The following is a 27,412-nucleotide window of genomic DNA, read 5'->3' on the forward strand; positions in this document are numbered from 1 at the left end:
ATATATATATATATATATATATATATATGTTCATAAATGGTTTGTAGCTGTACTTTTCTATTTCTTAGATAAATTGAAATGTCAAGGAATATTCCCAGTAACATCTTGCAAGAAGTCTATTTTCTTTCCAAAGAATTCCAGATGAAAAAGCCATTTAAATCTGAAGATATCTCATTAATCTCATCAATTATTATTTCATTTTATAAATCAGTTACCATAATTGAGTTAATTTTCAAACATATTTGAGTAGCTCTAGATATGCAATGGACATATTTACATGGACATAACCCATGTTCCACTCACTAACCAAGGTGCTGCCAAGGCTAATGCTAAAAAAGAACTCTTCTTCCAGAAAGTGACTTCCTTCCCAAGATAATTTTAAATACCCCCAAACAGTCTAGGAGCTGTAATCCCAGCACTTTGGGAGGCTGAAGTGGATGGATACTTGAGGTCAGGAGTTCAAGACCAGCCTGGTCAACATGATGAAGTCCCATCTCTACTAAAAATATAAAAATTAGTTGGTATGATGACACAAACCTGTAGTCCCAGCTACTTGGAAGGCTGAGGCACGAGAATCGCTTGAACCTGGGTGGCAGAGGTTACAGTGAGCTGAAATTGCATGACTGCACTCCACTCCAGCCTGGATGACAGAGCAAGACTCTGTCTCAAAAAAAAAAAAAAAAGCAAAACAAAAAAACCCCCCACAAAAACAGAAAACAAAAAACCAAAAACCCAGAAACAAAAAACTGTAAACAATTCATCCTCTAATCAGACAGCCTAGGTTGGATACCTCAGGCATGGAGCTTCCACCATTCCTCTCCAAAATTGTACAAAACGTTTACTTTTAGTAAAAATAAACAGATAAAATTTGCAATCTCGTATCAAAATAAGAACCATCACATTAAAAGTAAAAATAACAATGTAGACTGTCAGTTGACAAACTATGTGATTTGAAAACTTTCACAAATAAAAATGCAAGCCAGCATCAATATTTGGTTACATTTTTGCCTAGCAATTTTCAAGTAGCACTTTCCTTCCAAGGAGACAATGACATTATGGTATTTTGCAAGAAGCAATAAGGCAGGGAGTATCACAGTTAAGGTAAGGAGATCAGAGCAGGGAACCCACAATGTAATATAATTTGCAGCTTCTTTAGGCTGATTTCATAGCTGTAATACATTGTAACTACTCATTTTCTGATCATACGAAAATGAACAATCTCTATAGCAATAATAATTGAAAGATTCAAAGAATATATGGCTTAACAGTATTAGCTATCTTTGCATATGATAATATGAACTAAGACTTTTTTTTTTTAATTCAAAATTCATGTCAACAGGAGAGCCACCAGAAAAAAAGGAAGAAAAGGGCTGAACTCATAATTTTCACCTTGTAAACCAAAATAAACTCCAGATGAATCAATGATTTCATAAATGTACTAAAATTTCAAATATATTTTTTTACAAAAACGTAGGAATGTAAAAATCTCAGGTTTCATGTACAATTGAGAAAACATAATACATAAATCTGACTACATAAAGCTAAATATTTCTGCATAGCAAAAACTATGTCAACAGGCCGGCTGCAGTAGCTCTCACCTGTAATCCCAGCACTTTGGGAGGCTGAGGCAAAAAGATTGCTTGGGGCCAGGAGTGTGAAATTAGTCTGGGCAACATAGCAAGACCCGCCTCTACAAAAAATTTTAAAAGTATCCAGGCCTGGTGGTGTGCACCTGCAATCCCAGCTACTTGGGAGGCAGGAGTGGGAGGATCCCTTGAGTTTTGGAGTTCGAGGCTGCAGTGAACTATGAGGGTACCACTCGCTGTACTCCAGCCTCGATGGTAGAGGGAGACCATCTCTTAAAACAAAACAAAACCAACTTCTGCAAGAAAAGTCAGACGCTAAATGAAAACTGGGGAAAAAAATTTCCAAATTAAAGACTAAAGGTTAATTTCCATGGAATAAAAAGAATTCCCAGAAATCAATTTACAAAAAGATGAATTATGTAGTACAACAATGAGCAAAGGATATAAACACACAATTCACAAGGAAGGAAATGTAAATGGTGTTAAACATACATTCAACTTTACCTCATAATGGAGAAGTGAAATTTAAACGTATTGTGGCGAAAATAATGTTTGACAACTTTGTGCTGTTGTAATTGTGGGAAAATAGTAAAGCATATATCATTGGTGATAACATAAACTGGTACAACTTCTAAAAAAAAAAGCAATTGGGCAAAATTTAAAATTCTTTGATCCAGCAATTCCAGTTCTAGGAATTTATAGTGTTTAACTGGTACAAAATACTATATGTACAAATTTATACTTTACAGTATTTTTTGTTTTGTTTTTGAGACAGGGTCTCACTCTGTCACCCAAGCTGGAGTGCAATGGCACGATCTTGGCTCACTTGGAGTGCAGTGACACAATCTCAGCTCACTGCAACCTCCACCTCCTGGGTTCAAGTGATTCTCCTGCCTCAGCCTCCTGAGTAGCTGGGTTTACAGGTATGTGTCACCATGCTTGGCTAATTTTTGGATTTTTAGTAGAGACAAGGTTTCACCATGTTGGCCAGGCTGGTCTTGAACTCCTGACCTCAGGTAATTCACCCATATTGGCCTCTCAAAGAGCTGGGATTACAGGTGTGAGCTACTGGGCCCAACCCCTACAGTACATTTTTAATAGCAAAAAGTTAGAAAACCCAAAGGTCCGTCAGTAGTGCTGCTTAAAAATACTGTGGTGCATTTACACAATAGAATACTATGCACACAAAGGGAAGCTTTTTATGAAATATGAAAAAATTCCATAAAAACATTTGACAGTGCTCAAAGATGCACTGTCAAATAAAAATCTGGTACAAAGCAGTGTGTACAGTATGCTTCACTTTCTGTAAAAATGTGAGAGAAAAATAAATGTATGACTATTTATAGAAGAGATCTGTAAGGGTACACTTGAAATTGGTCACACAGGCTGTCTTTGGTAGGGGAAATGGAGGGCTCTAAGACAGGGGGTGGATCAAAACCTTTTTACACCCTTTGAACTTGTAACATGTTAATGCATTGTGAACTTAAAAAAATCAAATTTAAAACAAATACAAAACCCATCAGTCATCTGAAATAAATACCCTACCTATACATTAAATTTACATTATATACATATATATATATATATATTACACTCATGCATACACAAAAAAGGCAGTATAACTTTAAAATTAAACACTGTCTTGTTTGAGTTTTCGTTTTGTTTTCAAAACTTCATCACTTTCATGAGTAAGGAGCAGGATGGCAGCTCAGACATACCACTAGAATAGGTACTCATGGCTATGTACATTTGAACACTTAAGCAAGCAGAATGACAAACTACAAATTCTTTAACATTCCAAGTGTCCTGAGTAGAGAGAATTGTTTAACTACATAAAATGCACACACAAGGAACTTCTTTATTTAGGAGCTGGTAGTCTGCATTTAGGGTTGCACAGAGAAGTCTATGATTTTCAACAGATCTAAATGTTAGATAGATGCAAAAGTAATTGTGACTTTTGCCATTAAAAAACAATTGTGCGAAAACCACAATTACTTTTGCACCAACCTAATATTTTTCACATGTAACAAGTTTTAAGTAGGCAATTAAAGTTCTCAGTTTTCATGTGCAGCTTTAACTTGTAATTTAAACATGTTTATTTACAACATGGATAGATCACAGGAGCTATTAAGATAATTTTCTCATATTGTGAGACACTGCAAAATATCTATGTAAATTCAAGCTAATATAGCCATTCTACTGGTCTAACATAATTGAGTCTTGGTATGGGAGTGAAGAGACAGCTTGTTAGCACCAAGCCACACCAATGGGGGTGAGTGTACTTGCTTTCCACCCAGCATGTGCAAGGCTGCTTCTCAGGTGGGCCCTGCACTGGGACAGGTGTGCACTGTCACAGGTGTGCACTGTGCCGTAAGCCGGCCTGAAAGGCACTTAATGGTCCCCTCAATTCCATTTCAAAATTCATCACAAGGTACAGGGTCAATAACCATTTCCAGAATGAGTTGTAATGCAGGGCCACTCACACTGAGGTACAGGCCAATGGCTCAAAGGCTAGGCAGCACTCCAGACATCCCTCTGGGAAGAGGCCTGAAGCCACCCAGGAGACTGGGACCCCTGGGTTACCCCTGATGTCTGCTGTTCCCAAAGCAGTCCCACTTGCAGTTATGGCCCACTCACAACTTCAAACACCCTGATGCTGATTTCTGTAGTCAAACAACTTTTCTTCTTGTATTTTCAGAATTATCTGGTCACTCCAATGAGTGGTTTCATGAATTGGATGAGGTCTGTCTCTAAGACTTGTGAGACTTTTTGGAAGACTTGTAGTCTTTGGACACAAGGGAGCCTTTGTAGGGAGCACCACCAGCTCATCTCAACAGGAAGTCACTGGCTCTTCAACTTGGACCTGCAGGGAGATGAGCTCTGTGGCTCTTCCTCCTTTTGGAAGGAGTGGATCTCAATGGGGACTTAAAAGCTGCTCCTGGCTCCTGTTCCGCCTTCATCTCTCTCCTTGCTTGGTAAGATGTTCATGAGGCTTTCCTGTGCCCTCCAGTTTCCTCTCAGCATCCTTCACAGAAAGTGGGAAAGGCCTGCTTCTTCTGCCTTCTTTGGAAAATTCTGGCAGCATGGGCACAGGTGAGAACCATGAAGCACTGTTTATAACTTGTGTGCTGCCAAGCTGCAGGTCCTTGACTTGTGCCTTTGCTTCTACAATAGTTCGTTCTTTCGCACTTCACTTTTCAGGTGTGTCAGGTTAATCTTTTTTCTGAGTACAAAGCTGCAGTATTTCAAAGCAGATTTCTTGAATTTCTTCTTGCTCCAAAAAAAGCCACTGGGACAGTTGGGCAGAGGGTTCTCCAGTATCCAGGCAGTGAGACAAATTCAGGCACAGGTGATTCTCTCAGTGCTATAACCAGAGAAAACATCTGTGTGAAGGCTGTCACTCACTCATGCCATTCCATGAAGTCTGGGCGAGGCGTTAGTTGCACTAACACTATAACACCTGAAGGTATATAATGATGATCTAACGGGTATTGTGACAAAAATCTGGCTCCTGGAGCCCTCATCTTTCAGCTTTTATAATCTGGTTCTTTAAGTCAACACAATTTCCATCCAATAGTAGAGGCACAAGCTTCTGTTTCCTCTCTCAGAGGTCAGTGGTGATGAAACATGCTGATGATATCTCCTATGTGTCTTGAAGCCTCTTCTATTTTGGAGGCCAGGTGAACACATGCCATTGACACATGCTCTGTGGAATGCTTCACAAAGGACTTGGTATGAAGAACTGATGGAACACCACCTATTCGATAGCTACTGCCATCAGTGGCAGGCAGAGATCCATGCTGATGTGAAAATTCACTGTGGCTGGCGTGAAGTGGAGCTGGTTGTCAGGGAGGAGGTGCTATGCAGTATAGCCTGTGCACAATGGGCACTCTGTGTGGCCCTGGAGGTTCTCCTGGGGGACCCACTGCGGCTGCTGCTGCTGCTGGGACCTCTGGCCTTGGGGCCTCGGAATAAAGCATTGTTTTTGGGGAAATTTCTGCACCTCCTGCTTTTCAATGGCACAATTGGCTGCAAATCAAAATTCCTTGTAGCGAGATTTAATTTTTTGAAATGAATTTTTTATTCAAAGTAGAGTGAAGTCCAAAAATATGAGCAAGTGATTGAATTCAATAATAATATTTTTCTTAGATACTGGTTTTGACCTTATGAGGCCTCATATTCTATGTGATATGGTTTGGCTGTGTTCCCACCCAAATCTCATCTTGAATTCCCTTGTGTTGTGGAAGGGATCTGATGGCAGGTAATTGAATCGTGGGGACAGGTCTTTCCTATGCTGTTCTCATGATAGTGAAGAGTGGGGTGTTGCTGAAAAGATACCCAGAAGTGTGGAAGTGACTTTGGAATTGGGTAACAAGCAGAGGTTGAAACTACTGGGAGGGCTCAGAAGAAGATGGGAAAATGTGGAAAAGTTTGGAACTTCCTAGAGACTTGTTTAAGGACTTTGACCAAAGCCTGATAGTGATGCGGACAATAAGGTCCAGGCTGAGGCGGTCTCAGATGGAGATGAGGAACTTGTTGAGAACTGGAGAAAAGGTGACTCCTGCTATGTTTTAGCAAAGAGACTGGCGGCATTTTGCCCCTGCCCTAGAGATCCTTGGAACTTTGTACTCGAGAGAGATGATTTAGGGTAACCGGTAGAAGAAATTTCTAAGCAGTAAAGCATTCAGGAGGTACTTGGGTGCTGTTAAAGGCATTCTGTTTTTTATCAGGGAAGCAGAGCATAAAAGTTTGGAAAATTCGCAGCTTGACAACGTGATAGAAAAGAAAACCCCATTTTCTGAGGAGAAATTGAAGCGGCTGCAGAAATTAGCATACATTAAGGAGGAGCCAAATATTAATCCCTGAGATAATGGGAAAAATGTCTCCAGCGCATGTCAGAGATCTTCATGGCAGCCCTTCCCATCACAGGGTGGAGGCCTAGGAGAAAATGGTTTTGTGGGCCAGGCCCAGGGTCCCCGTGCTGTGCTCAGTCTAGGGACTTGGTGCCCTCTGTCCCAGCCACTGCAGCCATGGCTAAAAGGGGCCAAGGTACAGCTCAGGCTCCCAGCTACTCAGGAAACTGAGGCAGAAGCATCACTTGAACCCAGGAGACAGAGGTTGCAGTGAACTGAGATCGCACCACTGCACTCCAATGTGGACAACAGGGCAGAATTCTGTCTAAGAAAAAAAAAAGCAATTGAGGTTTGGGAACCTCCATGTAGACTTCAGAAGATGTATGGAAACTCCTGGATGTCCAGGCAAAAGTTTGCTGTTGGGGTGGGGCCTTCATGGAGAACTTCTGCTGGGGCAGTGCAGAATGGAAATGTGGGGTCAGAGCCCCCACAGAATCCCTACTGGGGCACTGCCTAGTGGAGCTGTGAGAAGAGGGCCACCATCCTCCAGACCCTACAGTGGTAGATCTACCAACAGCTTGTACCATGCACCTGGAAAAGCTGTGGACACTCAATGCCAGCCCATGAAATCAGCCAGGACTGGGGCTGTACCCTGCAGGGCCACAGGGATGGAGCTGCCCAAGGCCATGGGAACCTACCTCTTGCATCAGTGTGACATGGATGTGAGACATGGAGTCAAAGAAGATCATTTAGGAGCTTTAAGAGATTTGACTGCCCTGCTGGATTTCAGACTTGCATGGGGCCCATAGCCCCTTTGTTTTGGCCAATGTCTCCCATTTGGAATGGCTGTATTTACCCCCTGCCTATACCCCCATCATATCTAGGAAGTAACTAACTTGCTTTTGATTTTACAAGCACATAGGCAGAAAGGCTTGCCTTGTCTCAAACGAGAGTTTGGACCGTGGACTTTTGAGTTAATGCTGAAATAAGTTAAGACTTTGGGGAACTGTTAGGAAGGCATGATTGGTTTTGAAATGTGAGGATATAAGATTTGGCAGGGGCCAGGGGCAGAATGATATGGTTTGGCTGTGTCCCCACCCAAATCTCATCTTGAAGTTTCATGTGTTATGGGAGGGTGGTGGGAGGTAACTGAATCATGGGGGCAGGTCTTTCCTGTGCTGTTCTTGTGATAGTGAGTTAAATCTCATGAGAGCTGATGGTCATTATAAGGGGGAATTTTCCTGCATAAGCTCTGCCTTTGCCTGCTACCTGCATAAGCTCTGCCTTTGCCTGCTACCATCCACATAAGGCATAACTTGCTCCTCCTTGCCTTCCACCGTGATTGTGAGGCTTCCCTAGACACATTGAACTGTAAGTCCAATTAAACCTCTTTCTTTTGTAAATTGCCCAGTCTCAGGTATGTCTTTATCAGCAGCATGAAAATGAACTAATACACTATGTGACTCAATGTATTTCTGAAGGCAGTTACAAAAGAGGAATTTCAAAAACATTCTGTGAAACGGCTGCATTACTGAAATAAATAAATTACCTGCCAAGGTGACTGCTTTGAAGATGAACATTAATTTGGATGTGTTAGATCTCTCTGTTTTACAGTCACACCTGGAAGAATGTTTTAGTGAGCCTAGCTTTTGCAGCAGAATAAATGAATACCACTCACTTCATACATAATTATAGACCAGAATAAAATGAGAAAATGAATAAGACCAGAAAATAGAAAATACAGTGTAGTACTATCCACTCTTACTGCGATAATACTAAAAACCACAGTGAAATGACCAGGCACAGAACCCTTTAACACTTTAGGGTGATCTTTCTGGGGAATCACCCTCAGTAGCATTTACTTAAAAAATGATCAGCAAGAATAATGTGAAACTATACTAAACAGTTCAGAAAAACAAACAATATGTTATTTTGGATTTGCTTCAAAATGGCAGTTGGGGAGAGGCATAAATGAACTGGTCTTAAGTGCATATTATTGAAGCAAGTGGATCAGCACATCTGTCTGCTTTTGTTCATGCTTAAAATTTTTCATCACAGAAGACAGAAAATGTGAAAAATTATTGGAATACATAGCTTTAGAAAATGAGAAAATGAGCATATCTTAGGGCTACACTGATGTTAAGAATAGATTTTTCCCTCCAATCCAAAATATCGACACTATCAATTCAGAGATGTAGATTTTTAATAAAAAATGAGGTTATATGCCAGCTGATGGTTCTTGGCAATGAGAAAAAACCAGACCAACTTACAGTAGGTAGCTACTGGTTGGGAAATAGTTGTATCTCTATAAGCTATTTATATGAATACGCCTAAGCAAGTAGATCTATAACCATCATCTGATTATCTTTAATGTTAACAGAATATGTGGAAAAATTTAATATGTTATAGGCTTGCCTTCAAACTCAGCTAAATGTAAATATGAAATCTATATATATCTAAGACGTAATTATTTTTTTAACTTGGCGTTTTTTGTGAATACTGGTTCAATTACGGCAGTAAAATACATATAAGCTCATGGGTTTTATACGTGGAATTCAATGAACTTTACATGAAACTGGGGCTGCTGAGCAGCCATATTGGAATGCCCTTTCAGATTTTGGATTTATAGAGTGAGCTACACTATTTACTCCTGAAGACCAGTAGCATGAAGATGCAATCAGGTGGTTGGAGCACAGGATTCAACTGGGATCACACTTTTGATCTTGGTTTCATTGGCAGTGTGAAACCAATTTTGGGCAAATGCCCAAAGTTGTGCAAAGTTGTGTGCCCTCATGCTAATTTTCCTTAAATTTGTTAAATTTTACCTACTTGACCTGTTCTTGACTAACACCACAAGAAATTTACTGGAAGAAATTCTAGGTTGAAAATATCAAATGAAAAGAAATGCCAAGATAAAATGACTGAAGTTGCAAGGAAATCTTGTGATTTAAAAAGCAGATATTCTTTAAATTTCTTTAAAGTTCATAGGATGTAATGTAACCAGTCCAGTACTGTTTTATAACCAGGCTGACATGGGTTTCAACTCTCATATATGGTTATATAATTTGGGGCAAATTGCTTATTAGCTTTTTTGCCTAAATTTCACCAGCTTTAAAATGGACGTGTCAAATATGTCATGAGGGCTAAGTGAGAGCACCAGAACTAACACTCACTGTGGGCTTACTATGGGCAGACACTATCCAAAGCACTATACAAACACTACTCATCTAATCTTCAAAACCTCCCAATTATGCAACTACTATTATTATCTACATTCTTCCAGATGAGGACACTAAGGCAGAGAGTTGAGTCACTTGTTCAACAGCACTAGTAGAATGAAAATCTGAACTTGAGTGCTCAGTATCCAAACCCCACATCTTTGATGACTCCACATAACTTTGGACACAATAGCAGCTCAGGGAACATTTGCTCTTTCATTTTTGGAGGCCTGCAGGTAATTAATTATTTTATAGATGGAGAATCCAACCTTATCCAAGTATATATTTAAAATAAAACTTGAGGCTGGGAGTGGTGGTTGACACCTGTAATCGCAGCACTTTGGGAGTGAGGCGGGCAGATCACCTGAGTTCAGGAGTTTAAGACTAGCTGGGCCAACATAGTAAAACCCCATCTCTGCTAAAAATGTAAAAATGAGCCAGGCGTGGTGGTGCACATCTGTAGTCCCAGCTACTTGGGAGGCTGAGGCAGGAGAATCACTTTAACCCAGGTGGTGGAGGTTGCAGTGAGCTGAGATCATGCCACTACACTCCAGTCTGGGTGACAGAGTGAGACCCAATCTCAAACAAACAACTCACTTTATTGTAACGGTGGTAAAAGCCTTCCCTAGTGTTAGTTTTTAAAATCATTACTATCTAAGCTTATATGTAACTATAAGTGGAAATGTCAAGCAATTTATGGCAAAGCTGACATTTTGAGTTACCTAGTTTAGAATATCAAATTTTCCAAAAGAGTGTTTTACAGAAAGTGCTTACTAAACTAGATAAAATAACATCCTCTTTTTCCAATACCAATAAAAGTTACAAAACAACCTCTATTGAAAGTAGAATATTCTGAATCACCTGAGTGAACAAATACTAATTTTTAACATTTCCTTCCAATGTTAAGAAAAATATGGAGAATGCAATTTCTTGTTAGGATTAACTGAGTTATTTTAGAGGATATGTATATCACTTCTATACTAATGAATAGTATTTAAAATTAATAGAATTATGTTAATGTTACAGAAAAGCAGATACAGTCAAAATTTTAAATTATTTCTCAAAGGATTAAATACAAGGGAATCTATACAATATTAAACTTGAATTATCCGCTAATAGTAAGATGCTTTGGCACGTTTAAAAATACTAACAATTACTTGTGTGTAGGTGTCAAAATGTATGACACTCCAAGCAATGGGCGTGTGGTGACTCATCAGTTGTCACAAGAACCAAACAGCTGCCTGTCATTAACCCTAGGTATTGTGAGATTTACTGAAAAGTTTTACCAAGTCTTAACTGCATTGAAATAAATTCCCTGCTGCAAAATATTTAAATGATGTTATTGGAATTCAAAGTATATTGAACTTTGAAGGAGTGATAGGATCCCATGAGTTTTTAACAAAGTTTATTGTATATTTGTCAAAAATAACAGTGACTTTTCATTTGTACTGAACTCTACATTTTAAAACTCTATGTCTAATAAATTTACAGGAAAAGTACCGAATGATTATATTACGAAAGAAATGGAAAATAACTATTTCACTGCCCTAATTGAACCAGTATTCACAAAAAATGCCAAGTTAAAAAAATAATTACCTCTTAGATATATATAGATTGCATATTTACATTTAACTGAGTTTGAAGGCAAGCCTGTAATGTATTAAATTTTTCCACATATTCTGTTAACATTAAAGATAATCAGATGATGGTTATAGCTCTACTTTTAGGTATATTCATATAAATAGCTTATAGGCATACAACTATTTCCCAACCAGTAGCTACCTACTGTAAGTTGGCCTGGTTTTTTCTCATCATTGCCAAGAACCATCAGCTAGCATATAACCTCATCATCAAATACATGAGTAATACAAAACTAAAAATGTAATCACCTACAAATTCTCCATGTTTTCTAAAGTTACCAACATTAAAGGAACTTATTTCCTGAAATTTCATTTGCCCACCAACTCATGATGAATTATAGAAATATTAAAATACATCTGGACTGTCCAAGATGAAAATATAAATTCACAAATGGGAGGGATTTTAAGGTAAAACCAACAAAAAACACAAATAGTAGTGAAATTAAACCCATACGCTGTCTTTAACAATGCCAAAATTAAATATATTCAAGTTAACTCTAGTCTTTGGTAGCATAGTTTTCTCACATTTGGTCCAGACTTAAGAAATGTTCACTCTATAGCCTGCATACAGATTTATTAGAAAACAAAATTTCAACTGCTTGGATATGTTTCAGTAGTGTCTTTTGGTCTCTGTGTACAGTACATAAGTAGTGGCAGAAGGTGGCAGTACTGAGCTAGAAAAAAAACCTCAGAAGGCTTCAGAAGCTGTAGCAGAAAGCTGAGGTGTAGTCCAAAGCCCACACTTTAAAATTGATCATTAGACTTTATCATAGATAAATAATGTAAAACTCTGGCAAACCTAATCTATAAACTACATGTTTCTAAAATGACTAAAGTTTCTTAATCGAAAACCAGGAATTTCAAGAAATACCTACTTTACAGCATTGTTATCCTAACTGCCCAGCAACATACATAGATTTAAAAGATAGTGAAATGTGTCTAACAAAATAATAAAATGCAAACCTTTTAAAGGGATCAATGAGGCAGAAAGGTCCATAGAGCTTACCATTCATCAGGAGAGCAGCCATAATCCTCAGGTTCAGGGACATGGCTTCAGAAAGCAAGAACAGGGGCAGAAAGAGAGGAAAAATAGTCACAGAAAGGCTGGAATCATAAAATCATGAAGAAGGAAAGCATGAAAAGATAGATCACTGAGAAGTTAATGAAATGAACTTTTAGTTGAATCTGAAAGAATGGCAGTTAGTATAGTAAATAGAACATAATGACTCACGGTAGCTAAGCAGGTTTACAAAGTTATCCTGTAACTGTATAGCCAACTTGCCTCTTCACAACACTTACTAATTTTGTGCACAAAATTCATAATTCAGTAGGAATTATTTGAACTTAGCAGTTTAAATATATGCTAAAGCCAATGGAAAATTAATCATGTGTTATATAATCAGAATAAAATGTTTTAAGGCAACAAACATGCTAATATCTTGGAACATACTAACACACAAATAAAATTTATCAAATACATTTTAGAAGTAACTTTGGCACCATGAGATGATGGTTACTTCAACAGGTACACTAAAGTGAAAGTTAACTATATTTCTATAATTAAATGGAAACTTAGTTTAAGAGATTAAATGATATGCAAAATTTTTTCTTAAACTGTAATCCAGTAATTAAAACATTCTTTATCTCAAACAGAAAACATATTTATCAATACTGTCTTTAATTTCATCCATTAGCTCATCTGAACACTAGGAAAGTCTGAGAGATGTATTTCATTTCAATCAGCCAGTCATGTATTCAGCTGGAAGGGGCCCATAATACATGACAGAACAGATTTTCTTATTTTTCATTTCTTTCATAATATAATCATTCGATACTTTTCCTTTAAATTGATTAGACATAGAGTTTTAAAATGTAGAGTTCAGTACAAATGGAAAGTCACTGTTATTTTTGACAAATATACAACAAACTTTGTCAAAAACTCATGGGATCCTATCACTCCCTCAAAGTTCAACCTTTCATTAACCCGGCCAAGGCAGGAACTCCATTCTTCCACTTCCAAAGGCACCTCTTCCACTTCCAAAACATTAAATTGCTTCCAGTGCAGTATCCACTATATCACTCCAATCACAATGGAGGTGGCCTCTTTTCACTTACTATTCTCTCTCCTACCAAAGGGCTTTTATGCATACTTAAGAAGAAGGGCTAACTAAGCCCTTTGTGGACTGGACTCCCAGAAAAGGAGTTGGCATGCTGCAAAGAAATTGCACTCCATGTTTAAAGCAATCACTTCTGATCAACCTCAAGGCTTGGACCCTAGCCCATGGACTGTGCCAGGGAAGGGCCTGGTACTATCCAAGCAACACTGTGCATGGCCCTGCCAAGCTGCACTAGCCCCTGATCTCATACCAGGACAGGGGATAGTTTCCCAAGTTACACAGCTTAAAAGCTCCAGTGCTCAAGTGTCAGAGACCCTCTCCCCAGCGGTGGTGCAACCCTGAAAGAATGCTGAGCACTACCTACAGCCCACACATCTGCCACTGATCCTATATACAAGTTTCCCTGTGATTGCTGCTCCAGAAGCTCTGGTGTCTACATGCTATCTGGCTTTTTGCCTTTGTATGTGCCAGTGCTGTAGTATCTACCTGGTAAGTTCTTCACTTAATCAAATTCATTCTTAGATCTCAACTCCAGAATCACTTTCTTAGGGCTTTTTCTGCTTTCCCTGGTTAGAGCAAATCATGCATCATAGACTCACATAGACCTCTATTCTGTGTTAGGACTTTACATTTGTCTGTACGCTTACTTAATTAGCATTCACTAACTGCCAATTAGACGATATACTTTCAGCAGGAGAAAATCATGTGAACTTTTGCCTATTTTACCTCCGTCGTCTATCCAAATGTCACATATATTAACACATGAGATAGGCAAATAAATAAATGAATGGGGTTGACTAGTATTTATCACAAGTCATGGTGAGCAGTAAGATAAACGTGGCGGTAATCTAGATCTTGGGGGTTAGTATTACGATAATCGTGAAATTTCTCATGGTGAACCTCTTCTCAGGGGAGTAGTTTATCCTCTCAGCAAATATATAGTGAAATCAAATATTGTCAAGTAAAGCTATTCACCTACTAAATTCATATGTAAAGATTGCTTTATAAAAGTTTTTTATTTAAAGGGAAAATGCAAATGATGTTTTTAATACTAATTAAGTGCCTTGTCCACATTAAAAAAAGCATTATTTAGTTTGCTTAACAGAATTTCTTTTTAGAGAGTGTACCTTGTTAAGCCTCATCCAACTTACTGTATAAGTAAAGCCTAAATTTTTACAAAGATAGCACTTAGGACTGTATCCCAGATTCTTCACTCTATTGAGATTTGTAGCCACTCAACAGAGAAACTGCTTACCTATTCTGGGTATTCAAGTAACTGTTATTAAACTGACTTATTCCCTACAGGAAGCAATTAGCTGAAATACTTTAATAACTAATGTTTACAGTAAAATGTCTAGTTTGTCATAAGCTAAATTTACAAATGATATCATAATTCACTTACATTTAACTGTAATTGTCCCATAAAAAGATCTAATGAAATAATCTAATAATTTTAAGCACATAGTGCATTCCTAACTAAAAGTTGATCTCTACAAGATAATCATCATTGCCAACTATGTACAAATCTTTTTTATTTTGTTGACCATCATGAATCCAATTTGGGGCAAAGGTTCAGGGAAATGAAAGAATATTTATTACAATTAAATTCTGACACACTGTTTTAAGCGTTAATTATTATTTCCTTACAAACCTATGGAATACACAGAACTAGCTAAGAATTATACTATCAGGAAACTTCAAGTCTTATTTTTCTAACTGATAAAACACAACAGAACTCACTTGAACCCTAATCTGGGGTGAAACTGAGCTACCTGATGTTTTGGCAACATTGAGGCAAAATCAGCTCTGCACTTGTAAACCTGAAGGCTTTTGTCAGGATATGAAATTTTGTATTACTTTCTGGTTTTGCCATCTCTCTGCAGGGATAAACGCCTTGCTTCCTCCCACTGGGGTTGGAAGAAGTGCTCATACATAATAGTTCCCATATTAAACAACTGTTAAACACTGCTCTGGGGAAAATGGGATAACAAAACCATGTCATTTCCCTCTGGCTAGATTCCCATAATCCAAGAGTGCCCAGAGGAAATCCACACAGAAAAGTGCTCCACAGTAATTACTCTCTCTCACCCCTTCATATCTAATCATGGAGTCTGGCAGTAATTAAGTAAGTGTTATGTTCTCTATTGTAAACATGTGGTCAAGTCAGAAGTCATGGCTTCTCCAAAACCTTCAGACATCAACAGCTCTCTAAGATGCTAACAATCCAATAATCCACCAGGATATTCTCGGGAGGGGACGCTGATAAAAACTCAAGGTTAAGGATGCCTGAAGGCACATATACAAACAATATATGATCACTGGAAGCAGTTTAACTCTCTTTACTCTACGTGGCTTCTGGTATTCTTGAAAATATGATACCATAACGAAAGAGGAAACATTTCAGCTTATACAGTTAAAATTTGCAAACAAACAAAGTTTTGTTTTTATTTCTAAACATTATGTTAGATTTTATATCCGGAAAAGGACCTTAGAAATGGTTTAGTCTCACTGTCCACATCTTAAGAGTAGGGAATATCTAAAAATAAATTTTCTAGTATTACATGATAAATTCTAGATATAGCCAAAACTCATAGCTTATGACTGAATCTCAGTATTAAGAAATATTATTTCCTCGAGAGAAAATTCACTTCACTGGCAATTTAATCTCAATGATGACAACACTGAGCTCAGACCCGCTCTATCCTGTAGCAGTTGTTAATGATGACATCATCAACAGACACTGAATAGTACTGCTCTTTAGAACTACTGCCTAGGAGTGTTTAAGGACCTCTTCTAAGAATAAGAAAAAACCTAATATAATGGAGAAGAAAAAAGAGGCTAGGTCTGATTTTAGCTTTCTGTTCTGATAATTTCACAATCAATAATTACTAATTTGATGAACCTGCTTATTGAATTAAAAATCAAAAAGTAAAAAACAATGCCAATTATTAAACAGGTCACTGTGGAAAAACTAGTAATGAATGAATACAGAATTTGTGTAAAAAAAATCACCATAAATCTGACAACATGATAAACACTAGAATTGCAATAGGCTTTCCTTTTCTCCTCTGGGATGATTTTGGGTAGAATATACAAGTACAAGATGTCAAAAAGTAAGGCTGCAATTCTCCTGCGCCAGCAGCAATTTGTTGGGGGGAGCGGTGTAGCCAGGTGAGCCTCTTTCATCTAAGGAAATTAGGACATCTCCAGATAAAGAAGAAAGATGAAAAACCGCATCCAGCCCAGGAAACAGTTATTCTTCTTAAATGAACAGCCTGTCTTTACAGTGTGAAAAAGCCACTGAATCAACTGTCTTTTTAACCTCACTTATACACAGAGTTTATACATTTATACGCAGAGTTTAAAGTCACTTTTAGTCATGCTCTCATAACCCAAAGAACAAGGACATCTAGGAACAACCACACACTTTTGGGATTTGAGTACTTTTTATAATTTTGACTAAGGCACTTTCAAAATGTTACACTGTTCGTCATTGGCTTACTGCTCAGAGTGAGTGGGGAAGAGTGGGTGCAAGCCAGAAAACCTAGAAGCAAGTGTCCATGCTTGTATGAGTAGGAGGTTGATATTTACTAGTCTCACTTGTAGGTAGATAAAGATAATTGGCAAATTTGATAATAGGCCAATGTCAACAAACCAGGGGAGTGTTTCATCTTTTGGTGTCTTTTCTAGGGATTGCAGAAATTAATTTTCTCACATTACACTATAAAATATTTCAAAGAGGGGGCTATGGAACAGGTTGTAAGCATACCTGGAAGTAAGAAATACATTAAATGAGTGCTCAACAAACATATTTTAAAGAAGATTAACAGCCTGATAAAAGTTTCTGATGATATGAATTATCCTCTAGATTAAATATTTTCATGTCTCTATCTCGTCTCCATCATCAGAATTTTAGATTGCTCTATGACTACAAAAAGGAGAGATGGTAGAAGAAAAAAAAGTATCAAAAGGGTAACTGTCACTATTTTAACTTGAAAACTGCCCAAGGCCTGATTAGCTGTCCTTACCAGATCCAAACTATACTCTAATTTATAGCAGTGTAAAGGGAAATACATTTGTTCCTTATTACTAGAACCAGAGAGAGACTTTCAGCAACATTAAACACTGAAAGTACCATTGGGCAGAGCACCCATCTCATGTCATCCCAAATGAAAACAATGCCAAACTACAAACACAAAATACACATGTGTCCTAAAACAGCTGTTTTTAAGATTGAAAAAAATCCTCATTCCCTCCCCTAATAAGAACTCCCAAATATACCAAACTGTTAGTACTAATTAAATGTGTATTTCATATCCTAAAGAAAAAAACTCACCCATAAGCAACTCCTGCTATAGTGCACTTCTTAAACTGCATTACATTGCATGTGAGAGTACCAGTTTTGTCAGAAAATATGTATTTAACCTAAAAAAGTTAAAAATTTCTCATTAATATTTCAAAAGTCTTTATGTCAGTCTTTTATAGCGAAAAAAAAAAAAAAAAAAAAAAAAACAACCCTAATGCTTTTTATTAACATTGCAGTGGCACAGTGAATACTACTAAGGGACTACTTTCTGCATACTCATCAAGGAATATATCCAGCTTTTAAAAAAGTATTTTACAAATGAATCTTTTCACATATGAATACTAAAGACTATCACCATACTAGAAAACTAAATTATATAGACATACGCCTTAGTATGGTCTGAATTTCCACTAGAAAGTGCTACTACCACTACTTAACATCAATAGAGCACCAAAACATCTATCAGCATTTCTCAATACAACAAACAATTGTACAATTTGTAATAGCTTGTGCAATTAACTTCATGCAACATCTGAATTAGTAAGAAATAAGAATAACTCTGGACTAGATTCTACTTGTAAAGTATAAGTTGGAATATAGCAATGATACAAAAAATCTTTTTTTAGCTAGAATATGTAAACGGATTACAAATATACACTTATGTAAATATAGTATGAATTATAAATCTAACATTCCTATTGACTAGCCTCACATAGCTTCATTGTTGTTAAACTTTTCCTCCCTTCCTGGTTGAAAGCTAGGAACAATTCTAAAACTATGTTTATAACTCAAAAACAGCCAATACGTTGCATACTAGTTAGGCTATTATACTGAGGGATATCTTTAAGTTCGTGGAGTACTCTACCTTGAAAGCAAAATCTGCTTTAAACAGTGTTTTCAAAAATTGATTTACTAAAATGAAAATTGTTCATCATGCACTAACAAATACATTATCCAAACAGCAGAAAATTAAAAGCTGTCCATTCATCTGAAGTTATCATATACGGCAGATACCACACCAAATCTGACTTTTAAATTCAACACATATCAATAAATCGAGTTTACCTGGCCAAGTTCCTCATTCAGATTAGATGTTCGAGCCATAGCAGCAGTGTCTGTGGGTTCATAGTGCATGTCAAGATCCTTTAAAAAAATTAAGTAAATCATTGAATATAACTAGTAATAAGGAATTGGGTGAAATTTTAAAAGAAAACAAGTAGTATCTTCATACTTCAGTAAGTCACTGATGTACTATATGTAATCACTAATTTCTTGTCATCCCTATACCATTTACTTCTATTTTTCTAAAAAGTGTTCAATATAGACTATTATATTCCACAGTAAGCGCAGAACAGTACAGTAGTGACAGCCTATGAATCCTGCAATCTAGGTTTACTATCATTCCACCATTTTCTATATAAATGACCTATTATAAGGATTAAAGTGCTTCCTAATGTGTCTGTCATAAGGCAAGTATTTAGTAACGTGAGCTAGAATTCAGCAACTAAACAATGCTCAAATAATTAGGCTTTCAAACTCCTGGAAACAATACCCAAGAGGTTCTATCCGGTTGTACCTTCTGGGCCAAGTTTCTTGCACTGCATATTTGTTTTCTTGAAAGAAAAGCAAAATGCACTTCTCAAAAGACAAACAACAATGTACAGCTTTCGTACTTATTTGTACTTGACTTGTGCCCATTAATCATGAGACTTGACTATTTCTACTACAAAATTAACATTTTCTATAGTAGACTATTCTATTAACAAATCAGGGTTGTAGTTCACAAATTTTCACGTCAAATGAAAAGGCCAAAATTAAAATCAAAGCCCATCCTCTCCCATGTCTGTATTCTGAACCAATCAACATCACTTCTGAAAAAGGCTGTTGCATATTTTAAGAAAGATATTAACCAACTGGGCCTTTGTTGAGAAGAGAAAGAGTGATTAGAATAGAGATTAAGCTGGAAATCACATGAAATGAAGGACAACAGAAGACGACAGGGAATGTTTAGTAAGAAAGGAAAAGACAGGATAGAACTGGAATAATAGCTGAGGTAAGCTCTTTTGCCAGACTATCTTTCAGAAACTAGATTAAGCATTTTCATAATAGATTAATTGGGAAGAACTAGATCAAACAAAGACAGTTATAATTTCGTTTTCACACAAGAAAGAAGTTGCCTTGTAAAAGAAGCCTGGAAAGCTAGTGTTCTGTCAGATATTATAAAATCTCTGTATATTAGAAAGGTGGTTGAAGAGCATATGCCTGCTGGGTTCATTCAACACTAAAATTATATAATTGCTTGAAAAATATTATTTTTGAAAATAAAAAAATAAAGTGATTACCTAGTTTACTTATGTGATCCTCACAATGAGTTACCCTATTAAGAAACTTCAGTAAGCCTTACTTACATTTGTACACATCCTATTACATAATTTTTCAGCCACATAGCTCCTGCATGAAGTGAGCTACACCTGCAGCTCATTTTAGATTTCTAAATTACACTGATTTCCTACCAATGAATTAAGAGATTGACAGTTTAGGTAGATCATTTGCTACAAGAAGATAATGAGCAATTACATTTAAAAAAATCAGTTATATTAAAAAAAATCCTAATATTGTTCATATTGAAAGACTTTACAATGATTGAAAAAGAAAGAAACAACAAAAATAACACCAAAGTTTCTCAAAATAAAAGAAAAAGTAAATTTTCTGGCAGATTAGGCCCACAGATTTAATTTACATAATAAATTCATTAATTTTAACTTATAAAAATAAAACTGTAAGACCACACTTAAAACATTTTGAAAATAGATGTTCAACATTTTTCCAATATTTAACGATATTCAAGAAAAAAATTATGAAGAAAAATTTGAGTGAAACTAAAATTGTTTACAGTGTGGAAAATAACATGATATAACATGATAATCTGGCTGATATCAGTAGCAATTACAGTATTATTTGTATAATGCTTGATTATTTATGAAGCTCTTTGCTATGTCAAGAGATTCCTTAGTCCATAAAACCACTGTGAGATGCACGTAAGGCATATTATACCTATGTCTGTGTTCAAGAAAATAAGTTTCAAAAGAAGTGACCTGAGAAAGTTGTTACACCTAGTAAATTATAATACTAGAACCACAATTCAGATATTTAACTCTAAACTCATGGTTCTCCTTCTCCCATAACCACTATGTATTCTAAAATAGGTTTCCTGTACTACAGACCCAATTTCCCCACAATGTCTGGTCTGTAAACTTATGATTCTGAGATGAGGAACTTTGCTACAAATTAGGTTCAAAAATGTGATCCTGTGGTCAAGAAAAGGTAATATAATTAAGACCTTAATGCTCCTGGGATATCAAAGCATCCTAAGGACAAAATTATTGTGTAGGGTGAAAACAAACAACAGTAATTCATATTTACCCAATTTATGAAGTATGCCTGGGTAAATTTCACAACTTCTAATGTAACCAACAAGCTGATAGGAATGAGATTGTTGAAAAGGATGATGAAGGTCAAGAAATTCAGTCCAAAATTATTAGCACCACCATCTATTGGGAGAGGCAGAAAGAATGTCATTTATAGTTTTATATTTTATTTGTATTGACCGCAAATTAGCATAGTGTAAGTTTTCCACATTACGTAGCTTATTTGATAATTTGGGAGGAACATTTTGCTGATGATCTATCCTAATTCTCAAGTATATCCTTCAAGACAGAATTGCATTATTTGTGTTCAATATGTTGTTAATCCAGGTAAGAGCTGTATAGAAGTAGTAAGGCAGTGAAAAGGATTGTCAAATATTGCAAATCCTGTTCTAAACACAAAGTTTAGAGATATTAGGGAGACCACTGAGGGTTTATAACTATAAAATCTCAACTGGGTAGAATCACTTTTATACAAATTCTTAAAAGTATTTCCAACTTAAAGTATGCTTTGAAAGCAAACAATTAAGACAGCAACAGCAAAAACAATCCAAACTATGAGTACTATTCAGTCCTAGGTATATTATCCTCCTAGGTACATTATACTCTTCTTCCTCAATAATGAAAATAAAATAGCTATACCAGACACAACTGTAAAGTATACAAAGAAACAGACTGATGGTAGTAGTAACAGTTCTGATATTGAAATAATAAAACAGTAACTATAAAAACAACTTGGAATTGCTGCAAAGATAGATCAATGTAATAAAAAACTTTAAAAATACCAGTTTTTGCTATATTATTTTACATGAAATTGTTTTTACACTTTCAGAAGTTAAGTCTTTATTGGCTAAGTACTTATGAAATGAAAATCTAAACTTATTTCACAGAGATATCTAGGGGTGGTACATTAATACCACAATAATAAAAGGATAAATTCTCTAAAGGTAAACTATTTACTAGCACTTTCTCTGAGATAAGATAATCATTTAATACAGAACTCACTACATTACTGAGTTCAAATGAAGGCACATTCATTTTAAACATTTTTAAACCATATAAACCAATTTTTGGTGCTTTTATTTATTTAAAATATAAATAAAATATATTTTACTTAAAATAAGTAATTTTATTTAAAATATTTATTTATATTTAAATATATAAAATATATATTTAAATATATATTGTATTTTAAAATATATAAAATATATATTTAAATATATATATGCTTTATGATATCCACACATGGTCAATCTACTTTCTTTACCATATAGTTAACCACCTGTGTTAAAAATATTTTTAAGGAACAGTTTTCACTGATGTATATCATAAATGGCTATACATAGTTAATGGTTTATACCACTATAGGGTGTTCATTATGTTTTTAAGGATTCTGACATTTTAGGATTCCAAAATTTTACTTACACTTGCTAGAAATCTCATTGGGGAAAAAAAAAAAAGATTAAACGTCCAGCTATCTTGGCAACAAGGTCCTCTTTTTAGAAACAATAGAAAATTCCACAAAGTAAATTAAGATCAATTGTGAAACAAATATATGTTTTAATTTGAAAAAGTGCAGTAAGCACTTTATTGCTTACAGTTTAGATTGAGATACCAGTCTTTTCCAGAATGCCTTCGATTCCAAATGGCTGAGCCCACAGAACAGACAAGAGACATGGCAATTAAGATACAAAATAAAATCAAAATTTGTACATTTGTAATCCGTTCCACATTTGAGAGCTTAAGTGGTGGACTTGTTGAATTCTGTAAAAAGAAACAAGATGAGTAATAAAAACTGTACACCAATAATTTGGTAATGTATACTTAGTATTTTGTTGAGGATGACAAAGTCACAGCTCGGTATCTAGATGTAGGTGGATGCTTGAAAATTATGCCAAATCCATGACAAATGTAGTAAGGTGCCAATGGTTAACCACCTTTTTTTTTTTTTTTCAAGGCCACTATACCACCCAAGACTTTTTCTAGGAAGTAAACTATAAGAAAGAAGAGGAGAAGGAAATCACATTCCTTTTGCAAAAACAGCTTTTGCATTGCGGCAGGTGAGATGAATATTGCATTCCTTGGCTATCTAAGCAAACAGGATAGTCTGGAAACATTTAGTTAGTGTTTCAGCTCAGGAAGAGTGGTAGACAAGGCAGCCCATGTACTCACAACCAGGCACCGGGAAATTTCAACATATGAAGGCAATATCTAAAGGATCTCTGGTTTTGAAATTTCTGGTGGCATTTAGCAATTGTTTTACTCAATGCAGCAGCAATTTAAGTAGTGCTGGCTAAAAAGGACAACAGAGTCAAGTTTCTCTGGGTGTATTTGATGAGTCAAATGGTTATTTAGGCCTGTGCTAACCAAAACAATTCACAGGACAGAAAATTAAATGTCATAATCAATGTAAAATGAAGATTTATAGAATTTATAAAATGGCTAGGGCTGGAATCACTAACAACAATCTCGTTTGCTTTTTGATACCTTCATGCTTGTACAAGGTACAAAGGTGTTAGCTCTTAGAGCAGACTTTCGTTTAGTTTCTTAAAACTGTCTTCCATACCCATCTAACTACTGAATATGATGGTATTATAACGTAGAATTAAAAGTTGATGAATTAAAGAATTAAAGCTGCTGGCAAAAACAGCCTTACATATAATTGCTATGAAAAATGGCCATTTGATTCAAATTTTAAAAAAAATTTATAAAAAGATAGAAATTAAATTTTAAATTTGATTATTGAATTAAAATAAAATTACAAGACAAATATTTTAATGCAGATCACTTATCATGACACAGACAACTTGTAATAATCACTACAATAGTAAATGCTGCCAATAGACCCATACACAAAATTCTTGAGAGTACATGCACAATCTTTGGTGAACTTTCCAGTGTTCCTGTGTGCAGTGAGCCATTTTCATAGGGAGGTAGTTTCAGGGTCCCACTCAGAGAACACCAGACTCTGGACATACAGAGTTGGATCAGGAATCTGTGAAAGGCGGTCTCCTGTGTTTGGGACCACTGCCCTGAGACCTATAAATCATACACTCACAAAAGCCTTAGGTCCAAAAGGTTTCATAGATAAAAATCCCACCTGCATCAGCTTGGTGTCATGTCCAGTGTAGACAACTATTCCATGAACCCACTGCGTATTTCTCAACTGAGCTCCTCGAAGAAGAATCTGATCTGCTCCCAGTGGAACAGTGCTAGGACAGATTACGTTGACGTTAGAAACGGTATTTTCTAAAATGCTTAAGAACTCTAGTCACCATAGAGTTACAAAAGTGCCCATTAGTAAAGTAACCTGTCTTGCATTTACATTATTTTTAGAAAGCAAGTAATTTCCCTCCAATATAAATAATTTTCTTAAACAGGAACAACAGAAGTATTTAAGTTGCTTCTCCTTAACACCAAACCAGGCATATTCTGTAACTTCACTATTGGCTATGGACTGCACTGTTCACCTCCACTATTCACATGTTGAAGTTCTTACCCCACAACATAATGGTATTTGGAGATGACACCTTTGGGAGGTAATGTGATTTAGAAGAGGTCATGAGGACTGGGTCCTCATGAAGGGATTAATGCCTTTATAAAAAGACACTCGAGGAGTTTGCTCTTGTCCTTGTGAGGACACAGCAAGAAGGGGCCTTTTGCTGGCCAGGAAGAGAACCCTCACCAAAAACCCAATCATGCAGGTACTCTGATCTTAGATGTCTAGCCTTCAGAAATGTGAGAAAAATAAATTTCCATCATGAAAACCACCTAGTCTATGGTATTTTGTTATGGCAGCCTGAGCAAACTAATACATTAACCAACAAGTAAGTAATGTTTTGGGATTCAGAGGCGAATTTACACACCTATTTATAACTTTTCCTGAATTAATAAGTCCATTTAGGTTCTAAAAGTGTTAGAAAGTGGTGGGGCTATGGAATTTGTCTGCCCCACCTCAGCACTCCCCCACCCCCCCTCACACTCTCTCTTTCTCCCTCTCTTCCCCCCTCCCCCACCTCCTTAAACTAAAAATAGCTTTGTGCATAATAAACGTTCAAAAAATTCATAAGAAAAATACACAGATCTCACCCCATGCTTGCATCGCAGTCCTTGACCCCCCTACAGACAAGTCCCTTTACTTAAAATCTCTAGAACATTTGTTTTATAGTATTTGAAGATCGGTTCCCCAAGAATTATGAATAAATTTCCAATGAATAGTAAGAATTTTGGAGCTATTCATTCCCAATTATTTAACCACATTTTTCATGAATAAGGTTTAAGTTGGTATTTTTGTGGATTTTTCTCAAGGCTACCCACTACAGTAGGTTGCTGGGTGATAAAACTCACACAGAGACGTAAGAACTAAGAAAGCACCACAGATATGCTGGAGTTCTTGATCAAAATGTAACACACAAATTTAATGGCTCAAGGATTATTATAACCAATTCTTCATTTTTAATAAGAGAAAAAAGGTCAAATATAAAGAAAAATGTATCTTAAAATTCTGGAAAAAGAAGGAAACAATTCCACAAGAAAAATCTACAGAGAATACAGAACTTCTTTGTAAGTGGAGGCAAAGCGAGGCTGAGGTCTTCATTTCTAGTGAGCTGCTCTGGGCCAGTAGGCTTGTAAGGCCAGTAGCAGCTTGGGCGTTGGACATTCTTTTAGAAACTACACAAATTCTACCTACACGGGTAAAAATCAATCCAGATGGGTAGGTAACAACAGCACCTGAATGAATCCTTAGGAAATACTGTATTCCAATTTAGAGAAAGAAAAAAGCAACAGTAACTCTCATTCTTTATGTACAATAGCATGCCTTTAGGACCTATCTGGAAGGAAATCCTTCTGGTGTATATCTCAAGATTAGGGGTGCATTTCAGAGTTGAAAGGAGCCTTGGGTCTCAAGTGGGTTTCCAATGAGTTCTTGGGAGGTTGGACTATGCTCTGGAACACACACGTGACAGCTGTTCCTTACCCAGCCAATGGGGTATAGTATGGCAACTGTCATCTCAGTACTGGTGGTATGGACTGACTGGAATTAAGACACAAACACTTCAAAGGCAAAGCATACTACTTTTCAACTATAAGGACTCAAGAAGAATTAGTTTTCATCACAGCTGGTGTTCCAGGGCTTTTGGCATTAGACTGTGACCCTCATCCTTAAAGGAAACAAAGTATATTCATTCCAAAGGGTCTCCAAGAGCTCTGGGTAATCACTGTAAATCCCAAATGTGCTACAGATACAAAGTTCTTGAAAAATCTGTCTCTACCTTTCATATGAAATACAGGATACTATATAAATTCTCTTTGTACCGTGAATCTTGGCACCATCATACAAAGTTTCTCCTTTATAGCATAGATTTGCTCGGCATCAATTTGACAGAAAACTGATAGACGTGGAAGCTGGCCAGTTAGGAACGTCAGACTGTAGAAACAATAGTGGTATAAATGGCCAAATCTATCATTAGTCTTTAACCATATGTTCGTGGAAAGATCACTCTGTTTAAATTTTAGAACATATAATTACTTCAAGGATTATGGGAAAGCTTTTGGAAGATCTGAATGAGAATGGCAGTTCAGGGTATACTTCAAATGTCCTTTAGAATTCAAACACTCTAATAATGCAATTACAAAATAATGAAAACACCAAAAACATTCTCTTAGGCTGGTAAGTTGAACTAGTATATTTAGCCAACATTTAGTTGGCTACTACAAATGCCTGGGAGATGAGATATACCATAAAGTAGACGAAGCAGGGAAAGTGGGGAGTGGAGGAGAAAAGAGGGGAGAAAGGAGGTAGGCAATACTTCACCTTTTCTGCCAGTTTCTGTGTCATTTCTTTGCTCTCTTTGCAACAAAGCTCACTGAAAAAGAAGTCTACACTTGCTATTTTCAACTCTTCTTCCGTTTTCTCAAACTTGCTCTTATCAGGCACCTGTTCTAATCAATTTCAATGATCTCCACTTGTTAAAGGTAAATGTTAGTGGTCAAGTCTCATTGTACTTGACGAACAGCAATGTCAGACCCAGTTTTGGTCCCTTGCCTTGGTACAGTTTTTTCACTCTCTCTTGCTTACCATCCTATAAACGTGGTCTCCATCTCTTTCACTAGTGCCCTCGCTTTTCCCAACAACGTTCGTGGGTCTTAGGAGAGTTCTTGGGTCTCTTCAATTTTCCGTCTATACCCTTTCATTCTCAGTGATTTCTTCCATCCCCATGGCTTTAAATATCTATGCCACCTACTCCCAAATATAACTCAGGAACA

At 36.5% G+C, this 27,412-nt stretch overlaps 1 protein-coding gene across 8 annotated transcripts in view; it reads right to left on the reverse strand.

Annotated features, from left to right (window-relative positions):
• ATP8A1 (ATPase phospholipid transporting 8A1) overlaps positions 1-27,412 on the reverse strand; it is a 249,208-nt gene that overhangs the window by 147,518 nt on the left and 74,278 nt on the right. For 5 of the 8 annotated variants that reach the window (XM_032272101.1, XM_032272095.1, XM_032272085.1 and 2 more), the window contains 6 exons: positions 24,246-24,357; positions 22,744-22,909; positions 21,144-21,271; positions 18,786-18,863; positions 17,751-17,839; positions 12,304-12,348 (listed from right to left, as the gene is read on the reverse strand). In XM_032272101.1, the coding sequence (XP_032127992.1) occupies positions 12,304-12,348; positions 17,751-17,839; positions 18,786-18,863; positions 21,144-21,271; positions 22,744-22,909; positions 24,246-24,357 (618 nt within the window). The remainder of the gene's footprint in view (positions 1-12,303; positions 12,349-17,750; positions 17,840-18,785; positions 18,864-21,143; positions 21,272-22,743; positions 22,910-24,245; positions 24,358-27,412) is intronic. The other 3 variants (XM_032272106.1, XM_032272089.1, XM_032272091.1) reach the window with 1 other exon arrangement.

This window comes from Sapajus apella, unplaced genomic scaffold (assembly GCF_009761245.1).
Source record: "Sapajus apella isolate SASKATOON/1434 unplaced genomic scaffold, GSC_monkey_1.0 scaffold5, whole genome shotgun sequence".
In the NCBI taxonomy this organism is placed as follows: Eukaryota; Metazoa; Chordata; class Mammalia; order Primates; family Cebidae; genus Sapajus; species Sapajus apella.